The sequence below is a fragment of the Schistocerca serialis genome, chromosome 5, assembly GCF_023864345.2.
Source record: "Schistocerca serialis cubense isolate TAMUIC-IGC-003099 chromosome 5, iqSchSeri2.2, whole genome shotgun sequence".
Taxonomy (NCBI): Eukaryota; Metazoa; Arthropoda; class Insecta; order Orthoptera; family Acrididae; genus Schistocerca; species Schistocerca serialis.
Genome location: NC_064642.1, coordinates 311439983 through 311457482, shown reverse-complemented (window position 1 = coordinate 311457482; position 17500 = coordinate 311439983). Strand labels below are relative to the sequence as shown.

General features: G+C 37.0%; 1 protein-coding gene across 1 annotated transcript in view; it reads right to left on the bottom strand.

Annotated features, from left to right (window-relative positions):
• The window catches only part of LOC126482324 (U1 small nuclear ribonucleoprotein 70 kDa), a 68438-nt gene extending 51865 nt beyond the window's left edge, over window positions 1–16573 (bottom strand). The window contains exons 1-3 of the mRNA XM_050106370.1: window positions 16273–16573; window positions 16061–16178; window positions 3107–3171 (exon numbers count right to left, since the gene is read on the bottom strand). Coding sequence (XP_049962327.1) covers window positions 3107–3171; window positions 16061–16178; window positions 16273–16416 — 327 coding nt within the window. The 5' untranslated portion in view covers window positions 16417–16573. The remainder of the gene's footprint in view (window positions 1–3106; window positions 3172–16060; window positions 16179–16272) is intronic.
• Between the last annotated feature and the right edge of the window lie 927 nt (window positions 16574–17500).

Below are 17500 nucleotides of genomic sequence, written 5' to 3'. Positions count from 1 at the left end.
ATCTATTTCTGGTAAAGAAACCACTTGTCATATTTAACCCAAATTATCTCTTGTTGAACTCTGGCAGAGTTCTGGTCTGGAGTAGACAAAAATGTAACATTCTTTTTGTTCATTACGTAATGTGTTCACCTAACTTCTTCAGTAACAAAAAGTTTCCCCACACGCTGACAATTGGGTAACATAAAAAATGCATTCTCATGAACTGTTCAAAATCATCCACACACAAAATCTAAGCATAGTGAAACTCTTCCAGAACAGGTTGATGCAATTTGAGCAGTATGAAATTTCTGAGGCAAGTATCAGGAGATTGGAAACAAGAGTTGTTGTTGTGGTCTTCAGTCCTGAGACTGGTTTGATGCAGCTCCCCATGCTACTCTATCCTGTGCAAGCTTCTTCATCTCCCAGTACTTACTGCAACCTACATCCTTCTGAATCTGCTTAGTGTATTCATCTCTTGGTCTCCCTCTACGATTTTTACCCTCCACACTGCCCTCCAATACTAAATTGGTGATCCCTTGATGCCTCAGAACATGTTCTACCAACCGATCCCTTCTTCTGGTCAAGTTATGCCACAAACGTCTCTTCTCCCCAATCCTATTCAATACTTCCTCATTAGTTATGTGATCTACCCATCTAACCTTCAGCATTCTTCTGTAGCACCACATTTCGAAAGCTTCTATTCTCTTCTTGTCCAAACTGGTTATTGTCCATGTTTCACTTCCATACATGGCTACACTCCATACAAATACTTTCAGAAATTACTTCTTGACACTTAAATCTATACTCGATGTTAACCAATTTCTCTTCTTCAGAAACGCTTTCCTTGCCATTGCCAGTCTACATTTTATATCTTCTCTACTTCGACCATCATCAGTTATTTTGCTCCCCAAATAGCAAAACTCCTTTACTACTTTAAGCGTCTCATTTGCTAATCTAATTCCCTCAGCATCACCCGACTTAATTCGACTATATTCCATTATCCTTGTTTTGCTTTTGTTGATGTTCATCTTATATCCTCCTTTCAAGACACTGTCCATTCTGTTCATCTGCTCTTCCAGGTCCTTTGCTGTCTCTGACAGAATTACAATGTCATTGGTGAACCTAAAAATTTTTATTTATTCTCCATGGATTTTAATTCCTACTCCAAATTTTTCTTTTGTTTCCTTTACTCTTGCTCAATATACAGATTGAATAACATCGGGGATAGGCTACAACCATGTCTTACTCCCTTCCCAACAACTGCTTCCCTTTCATGTCCCTCGACTCATAACTGCCATCTGCTTTCTGTACAAATTGTAAATAGCCTTTCGCTCCCTGTATTTTACCCCTGCCACCTTCAGAATCTGAAAGAGAGTATTCCATTCAACATTGTCAAAAGCTTTCTCTAAGTCTACAAATGCTAGAAACATAGGTTTGCCTTTCTTTAATCTTTCTTCTAAGATAAGTCGTAAGGTCAGTATTGCCTCACGTGTCCCAGTGTTTCTATGGAATCCAAACTGATCTTCCCCGAGGTTGGCTTCTACTAGTTTTTCCATTAGTCTGTAAAGGATTCGTGTTAGTATTTTGCAGCTGTGACTTATTAAACTGACTGTACGGTAATTTTCACATCTGTCAACACCTGCTTTCTTTGGGATTGGAATTATTATATTCTTCTTGAAGCCTGAGGGTATTTCGCCTGTTTCATACATCTTGTTCACCAGATGGTAGAGTTTTGTCAGGACTGGCTCTCCCAAGACCGTCAGTAGTTCCAATGGAATGTTGTCTACTCCGGGGGCCTTGTTTCGACTCAGGTCTTTCAGTGCTCTGTCAAACTCTTCACGCAGTATCAGATCTCCCATTTCATCTTCATCTACATCCTCTTCCATTTCCATAATATTGTCCTCAAGTACATCGCCCTTGTACAGATCCTCTATATACTTCTTCCACCTTCCTGCTTTCCCTTCTTTGCTTAGAACTGGGTTTCCATATGAGCTCTTGATGTTCATACAAGTGGTTCTCTTTTCTCCAAAGGTATCTTTTATTTTCCTGTAGGCAGTATCTATCTTACCCCTAGTGAGATAAGCCTCTACATCCTTACATTTGTCCTCTAGCCATCCCTGCTTAGCCATTTTGCACTTCCTGTCGATCTCATTTTTAAGACGTTTGTATTCCTTTTTGCCTGCTGCATTTACTGAATTTTTATATTTTCTCCTTTCATCAATTAAATTCAATATTTCTTCTGTTACCCAAGGATTTCTACTAGCCCTCGTCTTTCTACCTACTTGATCCTCTGCTGCCTTCGCTACTTCATCCCTCAAAGCTACCCATTCTTCTTCTACTGAATTTGTTTCCCCCATTCCTGTCAATTGTTCCCTTATGCTCTCCCTGAAACTCTGTACAACCTCTGGCTCTTTCAGTTTATCCAGGTCCTATCTCCTTAAATTCCCACCTTTTTGCAGTTTCTTCAGTTTTAATCTACAGGTCATAACCAATAGATTGTGGTCAGAGTCCACATCTGCCCCTGGAAATGTCTTACAATTTAAAACCTGGTTCCTAAATCTCTGTCTTACCATTATATAATCTATCTGATACCTTTTAATATCTCCAGGGTTCTTCCATGTATACAACCTTCTTTCATGATTCTTAAACCAAATGTTAGCTATGATTATGTTGTGCTCTGTGCAAAATTCTACCAGGCGGCTTCCTCTTTCATTTCTAAGCCTCAATCCATATTCACCTACTATGTTTCCTTCTCTCCCTTTTCCTACTGATGAATTCCAGTCACCCGTGACTATTAAATTTTCGTCTCCCTTCACTATCTTAATAATTTCTTTTATTTCATCATACATTTCTTCAATTTCTTCATCATCTGCAGAGCTAGTTGGCATATAAACTTGTACTACTGTAGTAGGTGTGGGCTTCGTATCTATCTTGGCCACAATAATGCGTTCACTCTGCTGTTTGTAGTAGCTTACCCGCATTCCTATTTTCCTATTCATTATTAAACCTACTCCTGCATTACCCCTATTTGATTATGTGTTTATAACCCTGTTGTTAGAGACAAATACAAATCTACGAGGTTTATTTTCAGAAACTGAATGAAAATGCTGATGAAATGTGTACTTACAATTCTCGCAACAAATAGTGTCTTGAATGGATCACCTGTTGCAGTAGCAATACTGTGAGGATCCCCTGAAAAAATTGCACAAATGAGTTATGAAAATAATTGTTTCACACACACTATTTTATTTGTAACTGATCACATCTAACATTAAAAAATAACAAAATCCAGTAATTTAATCACATCAAATAAAATTTGTTGACTACACATACAATTTGCACAGTGGAGTAGTTTTAGCGAAGGTATCTGGTAGACATTTCTGGTTGAACACGTATGTTTGTTACACAAATGCAGGAAGATTTCCAAATTTCTAGCCCAAGGATTATAATACTTTGCAAGTAAATGTTCCGAACAAATAGCATCAGTTTTGAACTGTATACTATATTTCTGTTTATTAGTCGACCACACTGTTGTGATCAATTTCGATTTCCACAAATTTCCGACTTTCTCCATAGTGTCTAGCCATGGATCAGTTTACTACTGCACAGGATGAGCTAATATTGAGAACACTATTAGAACGAAGAAAGTTATTGCATAACTGTGAGAGTTTTTGTGTTATTCTAGTACACAATGAAGCACCGAATGAATCAACAGGCCACAGACTTATTGTGAAATTCAATATTATGGGTCCAACAATGAAATGTAACAAGTTCTGGGTGCCCTCATTCTCACGGATCTGTGAGAAACACTGCAGCAATTGATGACAGTGTGGTTGTCAATCCAGTGAAGTCTGCTCTTTGCTGTTCTCAAGAACTGGGCACAGAATATGCTTCAATACAGCAAATTCTCACATAGTATGATCTCCATTACCATTCGCACAGAATTCAGTTAACACAGCAGCTGAAAGATGCTAGTTATGAGAAGACAACAATGTGTTGACAGGTTCCTGATAAGAGTTCTACGAGAAGCGTTATCACCTTTAGTAACAATGTCCATTTTCATTTAAGGAAATTAAGAATAAACATGGAAGAATTGAGAATAAACAGAACTACTGGTTCTGGGAGCCAAAATCCTGGTGTGGTTCAAGATAGGGAAATGAATGCAGCCACAGTAAGTGTCAGTTGTATGTGGATTTGTGTGGACAGCATCACTGGCAGTCGTTTTCTAAAAGATGGCCACCTCCTGTGATTTTTCTTTAAGGTTACCTCAAATCATTGGTGTGCATCAATAAATAAGAAAGCAGCCAAGAGTTAATGAGTCTTTTTGGGCAGTCATAGTGAATTTCAGAGTTCTTGCTTGCCAGCACAGCAGAGGAGGTCAAATGCCAGGCATTTTCCACGTTTCAAAAGAGAATGGAGGTGAATATGTTTAGGTATTTCTTTTAATGTGTTTTTAAAACGAAGTTTGTAATTTGGAATACATCAAAGCCATTATGTTTTTTGAAGGACCCTATGGGAGCCTTTTAAGAGAGGATATATCAAAATGTCACAGTGACAATTTCTTTGCTGTCTTTGAAAGGTTGAGAATCAGTGAATAATTATTGCAGTAAAAGTGAAAATCTCAGTTCACTTCATGAAAATTATTTTTTTATAAATCTTAATGCCTAGATGTCATTTACATAAGACAATTAAAATATTATGACTGGCTAGATCTGATTGTACGTAACAACCATCTTCAGATCATGTACATATTAAAGGTAGTTGGAAAACAAACAAGATGTAAGAGTAATGGTAGTCATATAGTGACAGGCATTTCTGTAGAAAGCAACATGAATTAAAAAAAGGAATGTCATTGCATAATCACTGGTACATTCAATTTATGTTCAAACTGCCTTTTAATTAATATGTGGACAATCTGAGGATGGCTGTTACTTACAAGCAAATCTACCTACTAGTAGTATTTTAGTTGCCTTACATGATTGGGACCTAGCCATTAAAAGATTCTGGTATTATTTGGTTATTAAAAAACACTTTCTACATTCCTAATAATGTCAGGCTTTATTAACATCTTACCGTGTCAACATTCTGTATGTTTTACTTCATTTGGGTCACTTTTTATTCTAAGTGGCATCACATCTGTAATAAATTCTGGCGATTTTTTCTGAAATTTTAAGTAGCTTCATCTCTTCATGTACTTGGCTTAGGAAGATCTAATTGTGAAATTTTAACCTAACAGCTTGTTTATAAAGCCTGCAAGTTTTGTAATTTTTGTGTTCCCATAACACAGGAATTACCACAGAGTAGAATAACTACGCCAACCACAGGGAAGAACAATTTGGGTTGAAGAGATATATAAACCCAATTCCAAATAAGGAATGTGTTGGCACTTGTAAATACCACTAAACCAGAAGTTTAATTATTATTGATTTTGAAGTACTAACAAATTCATTCAGGGTTGCTCAAAGTTTCCCCAAGTGAAATCACTGATATTTCCCTGATTTCCAGACAAGTGTTAACATTTTTCCCGGTAAAATTCAGAGATATCAAGAGTGAGTAAAGACGGAAGTTGACAAAAAAGTAGTGACTTTTTTATTTCAAAATGAGTGAACAAAAAGCTTAAGTACTAACATCAAAATCTTTTGTAAAGAATTGTATTTAGATGGAGAAAGCAAGCCAAATGGTATGTGTGTATCATTAAGACCACTGATGCAATTTTATTTCAATAAAACAAAATACATTTGGTGACAAATACACACTTTCTTGGAGTCGCGAGACAGATTTAAATACTTCCACTGACTTCAAAAATAATATCAGACAAAAGTAGGCCTCTTTAAGAGAATAAGTCAGGGAAAAGTTGCGTAAACCAGCACTATAGGCAACCAAAAATAAAATGTTGGTTCTACTACGTTCGTTATTATCCACAGTGTAACGTCTTATTTTAGAGGTATTGGTGTCCGCCTGCTTAGCTGCGTGGTAACATATTTGCCTACGATGCAGCAGGCCCAGGTTTGATTCCTGGCTGAGATGGAGATTTTCTCCACTTGTGGACTGGGCGTTGTGTTATTTCATGATCACTGACACACAAGTTGCCCATGTGGCATCATAACGAAGACTTGCAACCCAGTGGTCGAAATTCCCTGGATGGGGCCTCTTGGCCATCTGTGTCAAATCGTCATTTCATTTTACAGGTATTGTGATTTTCCTTGCAAGAAAAGTGTGTACATACCATACAAAGCACCAGTGAATGCCACAATTTTCTTCTTATCGCCCTACTTTCTAATGTATGGACTACTTTCGAAGTGCCAAAATTTACTAGAATAAAGAACATGTCTATAAAATGCTGCACTCTACAATGTACTTGGGATGAGACAGTCTTAATTCCTGAAATCCACTGCCTGTGGCCTCTGGCCTACTTAGGGGCATTGCAGTGCTGGGTCCTTGACAAAAATCTGCCACATTACGCCACACACAGACAGGCTCGACCTGCGGGCGATCGGTGACACTAGATCCGACAGTTAGGGCCTGCACATCTGTGGGAAATGATGGGCTTCAGATCGGCAGGCCCAATTCGTTAAAGATATCCACAGAAATGGCCTGCAGTTTTGACCCATCATGGATGTCCACTGGAGTGGCCAGCCATTCATGTTAGACACCACAATGGTTAAATGAAACCACAGTGATCAATCCCAGCAACAAATACCTTGCGCAATATTCTGAGAATCAAAACTAATGAGGATAGGTAGCAACTCACCACAAAGATGATCACTGATCTGCAGACAGGCACATAGAAATGAATCACGCTTTCACAAATTTTCAGCCATAGCATTGTCAGAAAACGGGAGTGCACACACACTTTCACACAATCACTCAAGACAATTCGAGCTCACATGACTGCTGTCTCTGGCTGTTATGTCAATAGTCTAAGAATCAGATTCAGACCACTCCTCTCACCTTTCTGCCTCTCGTTGGCAGATGCTTGGCTAGTGACAAGAAGTGGTGGCAACACTGACTATAAGCTGAGGGGAATGGTAGGAAGGGGAGAAGCAGTAATAATGAGGGCATAGGGAAGCAGTGCACATACTCAGCTGTGCCCAGCCAGGAACAATGTGTGAAATCTCAGTAAACAAATCATTTCCTCTACTGAGACAAACAAGATTTTTTTCAAATTTCCCTGATTTCCAGAACTTGTGGCAACACTGAAACTATTAATAGAAGAAATGACATACTGCAGAAGCAGACCTCTAAGAAGGTGAGCTAGGGTTCTGCAGAAATATAGGGACATGCAAGGTAGTACTGAGCCCTTATAAGCATTTGCAGATTTAGAAAAATACTTTTCTAAATACAGACACACACACTCTCTGAAATTATCAGTGTTGAAATCACAAAGTACAGTTGGCAAGTGATTATCTACTAACAGAACAGAAGTCAGTTTGCAGTTCTAAAAATATATTTCACATGAGGAAAAAATTACAATACACAAAACATTACATAACAACGAGTAGCACCAAGCAGAGGCATGTTACGTACATAGGTATTACAGAAGACATATGATAATTAAAATAAACAGTTATATAGAATGCACTCAAGACAATTAAACTGGGTATGAAATAGACTTAGTCCGAACACATGCACTAAGAAAAAACTCAGTACAGCACTCGTGGCTGCCGCATCGCAGTCGCTAAGTGGGGCTGAGGCAGTTTCAGATAAGTTTTTACAGCCGGACGATAATTTATGGATTTATAGTTTTAGCTTGACGATGTCCACTATGGACAAATGGTAGTTACTTTTATTCTGAAGGTGGTTTGGTTATTCCGACTGAAACCTAGGTAAACACTGCAACTGAGGATGTTGGTTAAAATTAAAAATTTAATAATTCTATTATATGGTTTCCAGTCCATGGACCTCCAGTTTCTTCCTCTCTCTGTAGCAATACTTCTGTATACCTCAACCAACTCTGCACATAATCATTATGAAAACCCCGAGCTATATTCTTCTCGGCTGTTTCCTTCAGAATGGCTACAAATGTGTTTCCTATAGTACAAGGAACATTTTGAATGTTCAATTTGACCTCTTTACAGAAGATGTCCAAATCTATTTTTTCTAAAATTCCATCATTTTAGTTTGGTCGTTTTAATGACTGGCACTTTAAGGCCTATTGTGAGGCAGACATGCTTCTTCTGACTCTTAGGGAAACTGTCGAACACTTTATGGCAAAAGGGTATTGTGCTGTCAAACTGGTCTCTAATGATGAAATAAGAGGTCCAAGTAGAGAGTTTTGCTGCCTTTGGCATAACATAGTAGGTACAGGTTGTTAGCTTTCACCCATCCCACCACTGTCTCACCTTCACTGTTCAATGCGTATCCCCAGGCAGTATGGTGGCTGTTGAAGTCATCTATGTATACAGCAGAGTGAGGCACAGAGGTGGTGATGTTATCAGGCCATCTTGTGTAACTAAACAATGTTTATATTTTGGAGTTAAGATTTCCAGGACATCTTCAGTGCAAACCACAGGCTCTGCACGACATTCAGTTAGATAATCTTTTATGTAGCTTGCCAAACCATGTGCGCTAACAAGGCATAGTTTGCTATCTTGCAAACCACAATTCTTGCCCTGTTATTCAGCTCTTTGGTATTTTTTATATGAAGCTCCTGAAGGCAGATGATGTCAGTGCACTCCTCCTCAGCAATTAATGCAATGCACTCAACCTTTGATGTAAGACATGCCTTCACAATTCAATTTTAACAACTGGACTGAGGGTCTATTTTAGTTGAGTGGCCACAAGGGTGACAACTTTTCCTGCAGTTCATTTAGGATGTAAAATGGTCCGATTGTTCTTCTCTTCCTTGCACTCAGCAGGCAATGAAGGAAACTGACAAGCAATGTTGAAAGGAAATTGAAGTTCAGGGAGAAGAAACAACTTTGCAGTTTGTCAATGATGTAATCTGTCAGATGCCAAAGAACCTGGAGGGTCAATTGCGTCTAATTGAAATGTCCTACAAAGATGTTTTTGGTCAACATAAATAAAAGTAAAATAAAGGTAACAGTGTACTTTACTTCAGTCGGGTGATTCTGAGGCAATCAGAATGGGAAATGAAATAAGAAGAGTCTAGCTAATGAACCAGCAAAATAAATGATGGTAAGAATAAAAAAGAATGGGAACAGAAGACTAGCAGCAGCAAGAAAAGCTTGCCTGAAAGAGAAATTTGTAACAATGGAATATAAATGTGTAATGAAGTCTCTTCTATAAGTACTTACCCAAAATGTAGCAATGTATGAAAGCAAATTGTGGATGGTAATTTATACAGACAACATGAGAACACAGGTTACGGTGAGAGCAAATGCCTGTGTGCACTTTTGGTAACAGATATGCTTGAAGGTGTCATTTGCAGAGATGTAACTTCAGCAAATGGTTGCAAAATGTCTGACTTTCTCTGGAGAAAATTGGCAAATAAGCTGAAAAAGCTCAACAAGCATGATTCAGTTGGACAAAAGTTGTGTTAATTGTTACATAGAACATGAAAACAAATGGTTCTATTGCTGTTACAGAAACATTGGTCTGGACAATGTGAGGATGTGAGCAAGTCATAACCCTAACAACAGCTCTCTTGAAGCTGCCCCTCTTAAAATTCTGAGGATCAGCTAACACAGTTTATGTTAAACAGCAAGTCAAACATCTGAAGCTTAATGAATAGTCAAGTGGTGTCTGCTAGTGGCCAGTGGCGTTGAGCCTTACAAGCTACAACAGCCAACTGGTTTAGGTAAAGACATTATTTACTGCTCTGGTAATATTGTCATCGGACTGAAAGAAGAACTGTACACTTCTACTCATGAAAAGATTCTCACTTCAGCACAATGCAGCTGGTCTATTAGAAAACTCATCAGAATTTTAAGATCAAGACAACGTTTTTAACATGTGAAAATTTAAAAAGGTACAATAGCGGCATGTTGGCTTTTCCTCCCCCCCCCCCCCCCCCCCCCCAATATAATGGTTGGCACTAATAACTTCCAATCAATTTTTATATCAAAATCTTTATGGTGCCACTTTTTTTTTTTTTGAGGCCCACTGATACATCACTTAACTGAAAAAAAATTTCTGTCATTCCATCAGCATGTATTACACGAAGGTCACAATTCGCCACAAACTTGAATAGCAGCTATATTGCATCTTAAGCTGTGTCTTAACACACATGCTTTGGCACCGTAAGTGTTCATTTTGAACAAAATAAATCATCATGGGACACACAGCAGCACTACTGTTTGCCCAACAAAGAGACAGAATCCTGAACCACGGAACAATTACAGAAAAGCAGCATTTTGTTGCAGGAGTAAGTGTGATTGTTATTTAATGAAGAAAACTGATACTCTTGGATTAACTTCTTATTAGTGTCTGCCACATTAAGCTATCTTCATCAGGTTTAAAACAAAGCGCTTGCTACTACCAGCATTAGCTGGTATGGACTGTTGCTATTAAAGCAGTGTTTACTCAGGACATCTCTATTCCTTGTCAATTTTCACGCAAAACCCAAGAAGTTTTACCTAACAGCAGTTGCCAGCTGTAACTAATCACCTCTCTGCTCAATAGTACATTACTGCAGGTCACTAGCAAAAGGTTTACTTACCAAAACTACTTTCTCATTGAAAAACTTTTTGCAGGTTTAACTAATTTGTCTATTATACAATATAAAACATTGCTTTCACATTTTAAATTTATTAGGAATGAAGGAGAGTGGCAAGCAACTACACCACAATATGCCACAGTGATTTGCTTTAAAGCAATATACAACATTCTCCTGCAGTAGCTCTACTTACTTCATACAGGTAGGAATCTCAACTGCACCCTAGATACACTTTTGAATTAAGCAATTTATTACATTCATTAATAACAGATCTGGCATTCCATGCGTGAGCCTGTGAGTAAAATTTAAAAATCTAAAAGCTGTGGCTGAGTAATTTCAACGAAGTCCTAACACATTGAACTTACCTTTTTTGTTTTGCTTATCACCAACAGTACATTGTTACACTTTTTCAGTAGAGCAAGCTTTCTACTAAACCTCTAAAATCTTAAAATTGACAAGTGTTTTCTAAGTTACTTTAGCAGGCAGGTTTTGTCAGCCAGAGAGAGGTCATTTGAATACTTGTTTAGCAGTCTTTCTGTTGTGTGACTCAGCATTTTCACTATATGGTGAGTAGCTTTTCATGAATACTGTCAAATAGTTTATTTTCAATGAGGCATGGTCAAGAACTATTGAACTCTGTAAATTATATTTTAATTCAAATTGTTTGTACATGAAAATATGCTGATGGATGAGACAAGCAGATTCTGACAGATGTGACAATTTGTACAATATCATTAAATGCAAAAGGTATTAAATTCGAACCTAAACTGTAATGCAACAAAGCACGACATCCTTTGTACATAACTATCTTTGAGGAAGGTTTTCGAAGTGTCTGAAGTGCATTAAATTCAACACTATTTTTTTTAATTTTTCGCAATTTTATTTTTATGGTGTTAATACAGAATTGTGTGTAAAACATTAGTCAAAATTATCAGTTCTCCTACTTTTAGTTAATTATCAACCTAGAGTTTATCAGTGCTGTAATTGGTCTTATTTAAATTTAGGAAATGGAGGACACAGTGAGATCAAAGCAGTATTCTTTACCACCCGAGATTAGATGAGGTCAGCCAAAGTGAATTCAGTTTTGAAAGAACACAGAAGAAAACCAGCAAGCATCAAGGAAAAATGGATTCTGTTAAATAATAAGAGACCTTTGAAAATAGAAAGGTAGAAGGAAAGGCTAACAAAGCAGAAATCTTTCTCCCTGAAAGTCTTGACAAGAAATGACCATTCTCAACGTCTCTAATATGGCATCTATGACGTCACCACATAAACACAACAAACATGAAAATACATATAAATATGACAATAACATCTCCCTCCAAAAATATAATCACAATCAATGGGACAAGCGAGGGAAATTGGGGATTTTAGGGTGGGGATACACACCACAATCCCAAACAACACAAGAAAATACATAAATAATCCCAAATTCCGATACACCCACAAAATCCACAGGAATCTGTCACTTCCCTTCACCTATATAGCTTAACCTCAAGTGTCAATACCACAAAAAACTTACTACTAAAAAAATTGGAATCTGACACTTCCCCTGACCTAACTCACAGCATCTATCAACATCACAAAACCAACAACTGAAACAACAAAAACTGGGATATGACACTTCCGTTGACCTATATATGTCAACCATAGCTGACGGGGGGGGGGGGGGACATGTTTTCTACTTTTAGGTTTTACAACATGGTGTTTGAATGTGACATCAATATAAACGTTAAGTTATGCTACAGGTCAACAACGTTTATTTAGCAATCACATTCACGGACTCTGCTTACCCACAACTGAATTTTCTTCTCTCAACATAACCTACCTCTAACTACACTACAAATCATCGTCACCAGAATGAGCATTTCAGGTGGATACAATACCACACTAGTCGTAAAGAACCAACAAAAACTGCTGGCCAATCTGGACACCAAATTACTGAAAACTTTTCTTTGGCACCATTTGGAAGAAATCCAAAAAGTTTTCAATACAGGCCCAAAACATGACTTGTCACATATGGTACAGGATCACAATATAAAGTTTAGAAAATTAAATGCAATTTACCGTTTCACTATAAATTCTGTCATAATATATAAGTTCTTGTGTTGTGTTAGATGGCAATTTATGAACACAACAGTTAAAACACTGGGTTTATGTCTCAATGTAGGCCTTACTCTAAAGAGACTGTCCAATTTATTAGCTAATATCTGCTGGGTATAGGCAAAAGCAGTGCTTCTAAAAATCAAGAAGACTACTAATGAGTAAATAGTATAAGTAGGCCTACATATTTAAATGATACTAACACCATACTGATACTACTATACTGATATATTTTATACTGATTCTTCTATAGTTTAAAAGTTTAGTAGTTCTGGATCTTGATGAAGTCTGCATAAATTATATTTTATCACTTCCTTACCAAGTACAAAATGGAAGTCAGAAAAACTAGTAACTCAATGACTTTGTTAAAAACAGTTTTAAATTTAAGAATATTGATATTAATAAATTTTGCTTAGAGCAGCACTTAGAAGCATGTGCAACAGAGATAGAATTTCATAATAGGTCCTTTATAATAGTAGCCATACACAGAGCACCTTCACGAAATTTCAACCTGTTTATAAACAGTCTATGATTTATCATCTCACCCAAAATTAAAAAACAAAGAACTAATGGTTGCTGGTGATTTTAATATAGATGCCCTGAAAAACACTGTCAGTGAACAGTTGTGAAATAAGTTACATTGTCATTCAATTTAATTTCTACTGTAAATTTCCCAACTAGGATATACAAGTGTTCTAAGACTGCCATTGATAATATCTTTATAGACAATTCTAGGCAACTAAGCCACATTACAAACCAGTAGTAAATGGGCTATCTGACCATGACATGCAACACCTAACATTAAATTTGAAAATTGTCGGGGTAAAACATCTACCAGAACTGAGTACAGAAGGTCAATAAAACAGTCAAAAACTGATAAATTTTGGAGATTGCTCATAGAAATTAATTGGATAGATGTTTACATTCATTAATAAAGTTGGCACCTTATTTTAAAATTTTTTTCCCCTGACGGTAACTCAAATTAAGCAGAAGTCTAACAAGAAGCCATGGATCACACAAGGGATAAAGATATCATGAGATACAAAAAGGAAACAATCTTATGTAGGGACACCTTTGATACTACAATTATAGCTCATTGCAAAAGTTACTGCAAAATATTGAAAATTATCCAGAAATCCAAACACCTGCATCATGAGAAGAAGATAAATACATCCAGCAATAAAATAAAAACAATATGGGATATAGTTAAGTCAGACAGGTAGAACCAGAAATGAGGAGGAACAAATAGCTCCAAAAATAAACGAAACCCTGGTAACATGTGTTGTAAACCATTTAAACAAGTATTTTGTCTCTGTTACTGATAGCATGGGGTTGTCAGGTTCAGTAAATTATGCAGTGGAATATCTGAGACCAGTGCACACAAGCAATCTCATTAAAATGGAATTGACACTTACTTCATCCAAAGAAATAGAACCCAGCATAAAGTCCTTGAAATCAAAGCATTTCTACTGGTTATGATAACATATCAACAAAGTTAATAAAAGAGTGTTCATGTTAGTTTAGTCATATCTAAAGTTATTTGTGTAATAAATCACTTGTCACAGGAACATTCCCAGACTGGCTTAAATATCCTGAAGTTATACCTCTCCACAAGAAAGGGGGACAAACAAATGCCGACAAATTACCAACGAATCTCACTTTTGCCAGCTTTTTCAAATATCTTTGAAAAGGTTATGTTCTAATGTCTACTTAAGCACCTTAGTGAAAATAACATACTGTCAAAGTCACAGTTTGGGTTTCTTAAGGGTTCTGATATTGAGAAGGCTATTTACACTTACAGTGAAAATGTCCTCCATTCATTATACAACAAATTAGAGGCAACTGGCATATTCTGTGACCTATCAAAGGCTTTTGACTGTGAATCACAGCATTCTTTTAAGTAAATTAAAATATTATGACATCACTGGTAGTGCTGCAAAGTGATTTCAGTCTTATCTTACTAATAGAAAACAATGGGTGTCATTACGTATTACTTCAGCAGTAGGCAATCCGACATCATCTGACTGGGAAGAAATTACATGTGGTGTTCCCAAGGTTCTATACGAGGCCCACTAGTTTTTCTTGTGTAAATCAATGACCTGTCATCTGTTACATTACCAGATGCCAAGTTTGTCTTATTTGCAATTGATACAAACACTGCCATAAGCAGTAAATCAAATATACATTTAGAAAGGGCAGCTATCAAGTGGTTCATAGCCAATTCACTGTCAAACTTTGAAAAGACCCACTGTATGCAGTTCAGAACTTCCAAGAGATTTCCTTCTAGTGTGTGTATAAAATATGAGGACATGGAAATGGGAGAAGTTGAGAGTGTAAAATTCTTGGGATTACAACTTGATAATAAATTTAGTTGGGAGCGACATACTAACGAGCTTCTGAAGTGCCTAAACAAGCCTGTTTTTGCAATGAAAATGATGTTAGACATAGGAGATATAGATATAAAAAAACTGGCAATATTTTGCTTATTTCCACTCCATTATGTCAGATGGTATCATATTCTGAGGTAACTCAAGAAACAATTTTGAGTACAGAAGCATACAATAAGAATAATTAGTAGTGTAAATCCAAGAACATCATGTCTAAACCAATTCAAAGAACTGGGAATACTAACCACAGCTTCTCAGTATATTTATTCCTCAATTAAGTTTGTTGTAAATAATACATCTCCTTTTCCAACTAACTGTTTAGCGCACAGTATCAATGCTAGGAATAAGAACAAAATATATATATAGACTTAAAATCACTTACTCTTGCCCAAAAAGGAGTCCAGTATTCAGCAACACATATTTCCAATAAGTTACCAGTAACCAATAAGAGTTTAGTTTCAGACAAGGCACAATTTAAACGAATTTTCGGTGGCCAACTCCTATTCCATCCATGAATTTCTCAACAAGTGCACTAGACCATTTTAATGAAAATTTATTATACTTTAATTTTTGACAATACTTAGTTGTAACAGCCAAGTAACTACATACTGTGTGAATGATTGGTGTAAGGAAAACATCTATGTCTCAAATCTGTAAATAGTGGAAGTTTAATTTTAATGCATGCACATAATTTTACTGTTTATTGACTAAGGATCATTAAAATTAATGAAACAAATTTTTCTAATTACATTTTTGGAATGTGTTTATCGGACATGTTCCACTCCCAGGAGGATCCCCTCGTTTGTGGGGCTATGCAATGAATAATCAAAACCAGGGGGGTAGGCCTATGGAAAACATGCGAATGAAGTAAATAAAGAAATCTGTTACTGGCTACGTTTCCACATGAACAAAAACTGAGTATACTCTCTCCTAAAATCCACAATGAAATTTACAAATTTAAATATTCACTTACAAACAGCTATCTCTTGCTCTAATTTGTAGGCAACTTGTTCAGCACGTTCTCTTCTCCGGCGTTCCAAACGCTCTTCTCTGGTTTCCACTCTCGTAGGGGGTGGGGTGTCTTTGGGATCCTGCGGAATTTTTTTCAAAAACACCAAATATGAGAGATACAACACCGAAGTGCTTGCAGGACTGTCTACTTACATGAACGCGTAACTGCCTTACCTCAAAAAACTGCAAAAAATTTCCAACGCCAATGTATCCCCTGTTTTTCTTCTCATGTGGCAATTTATCAACGGGTGGTAAATATGGGACGGGATCACGAGGAGCAAAGAGTGCTAACAAATTTGGTGGCAAATACTGCGTCATTGCTGTGTATGTGACGAACTCAACAATACCACAAATTAATATGAACACGGGTTTTTCACCGACAGAGGTAGAATTGTCAAATTAACATCACATTCGCAAACACCACTTCTGAACTACCACCAACATGAAAATGGCCGTCTATCCATGAATACCAACACTTAAGTGATCTCTGAAGGACGCTGAAATCGATCATTGCAAAGATAACTTCCACAGATATAAAGCATTTCTTTAAATTTACTTACTTGATCTCATTTCTATGCCATTTACTCTTTTCAGTGTAATAAGCGATACTTTACAAACAGATTTCAGTATTTTTGTTATTAATAGTCATTAATATCCGTTGCCAAGTGCACGTACCTCTCACCTAGTACCCCAATCAACGAAGACCAAAACAGGTGGATTAGGGAGAAAAAATAGCGTAGTTGCAAATTCTTGTACAGTGCCAGGAAGGTATGATCTGAACGACATACTAAAAATCCTGACCGGTGCGGTGTGAGCGTTGGGGTGGGTGTGGGTGTAAATGTAACTTTTTATGGTTTTTCTCGAATTACTCTAGGACCGCGGCTTCTAGGGAAAATGTTTGTCAGTGTAAAATTAAACTGGCTTAAAATTCCTACAAAAAAGCTCCTATCATTTTTTCTCTACAACTAGTAGTTTCGCAGATTAAAAATGTTAATCTATCCGTATAAAACTAACGTTTATCTTTAAATGGAGCGAGTTAAAAAAAATTAAATGTATGTACCACATCTAAACGCAGTAGAGCTGTACAAAAGGATAAATTGTGTTCCAGTGGTGTATCAAAGTGGAGGAGAGAGATGTGTGGTGTAGAAGCACGAAGGAAGGTAGGTCATAGGTCTGCAAACTGAAGATCGACCAGGCTATATGAGCCCTCACAGTATGGTTTTCTTTTTGGGGATTGATGGCACAAAATTTGGAGACACTTCTTAGACTACAGGAGAGGACTGTAAAAATAATAACTAGAAACAGTCATTGGACACATTGTAAAGAACTCTTTAAAAAATTGAGTATCCTTACAGCACCATTGCACCAAGTGAGACATCAACTGCCCTATTTCACTAATAGT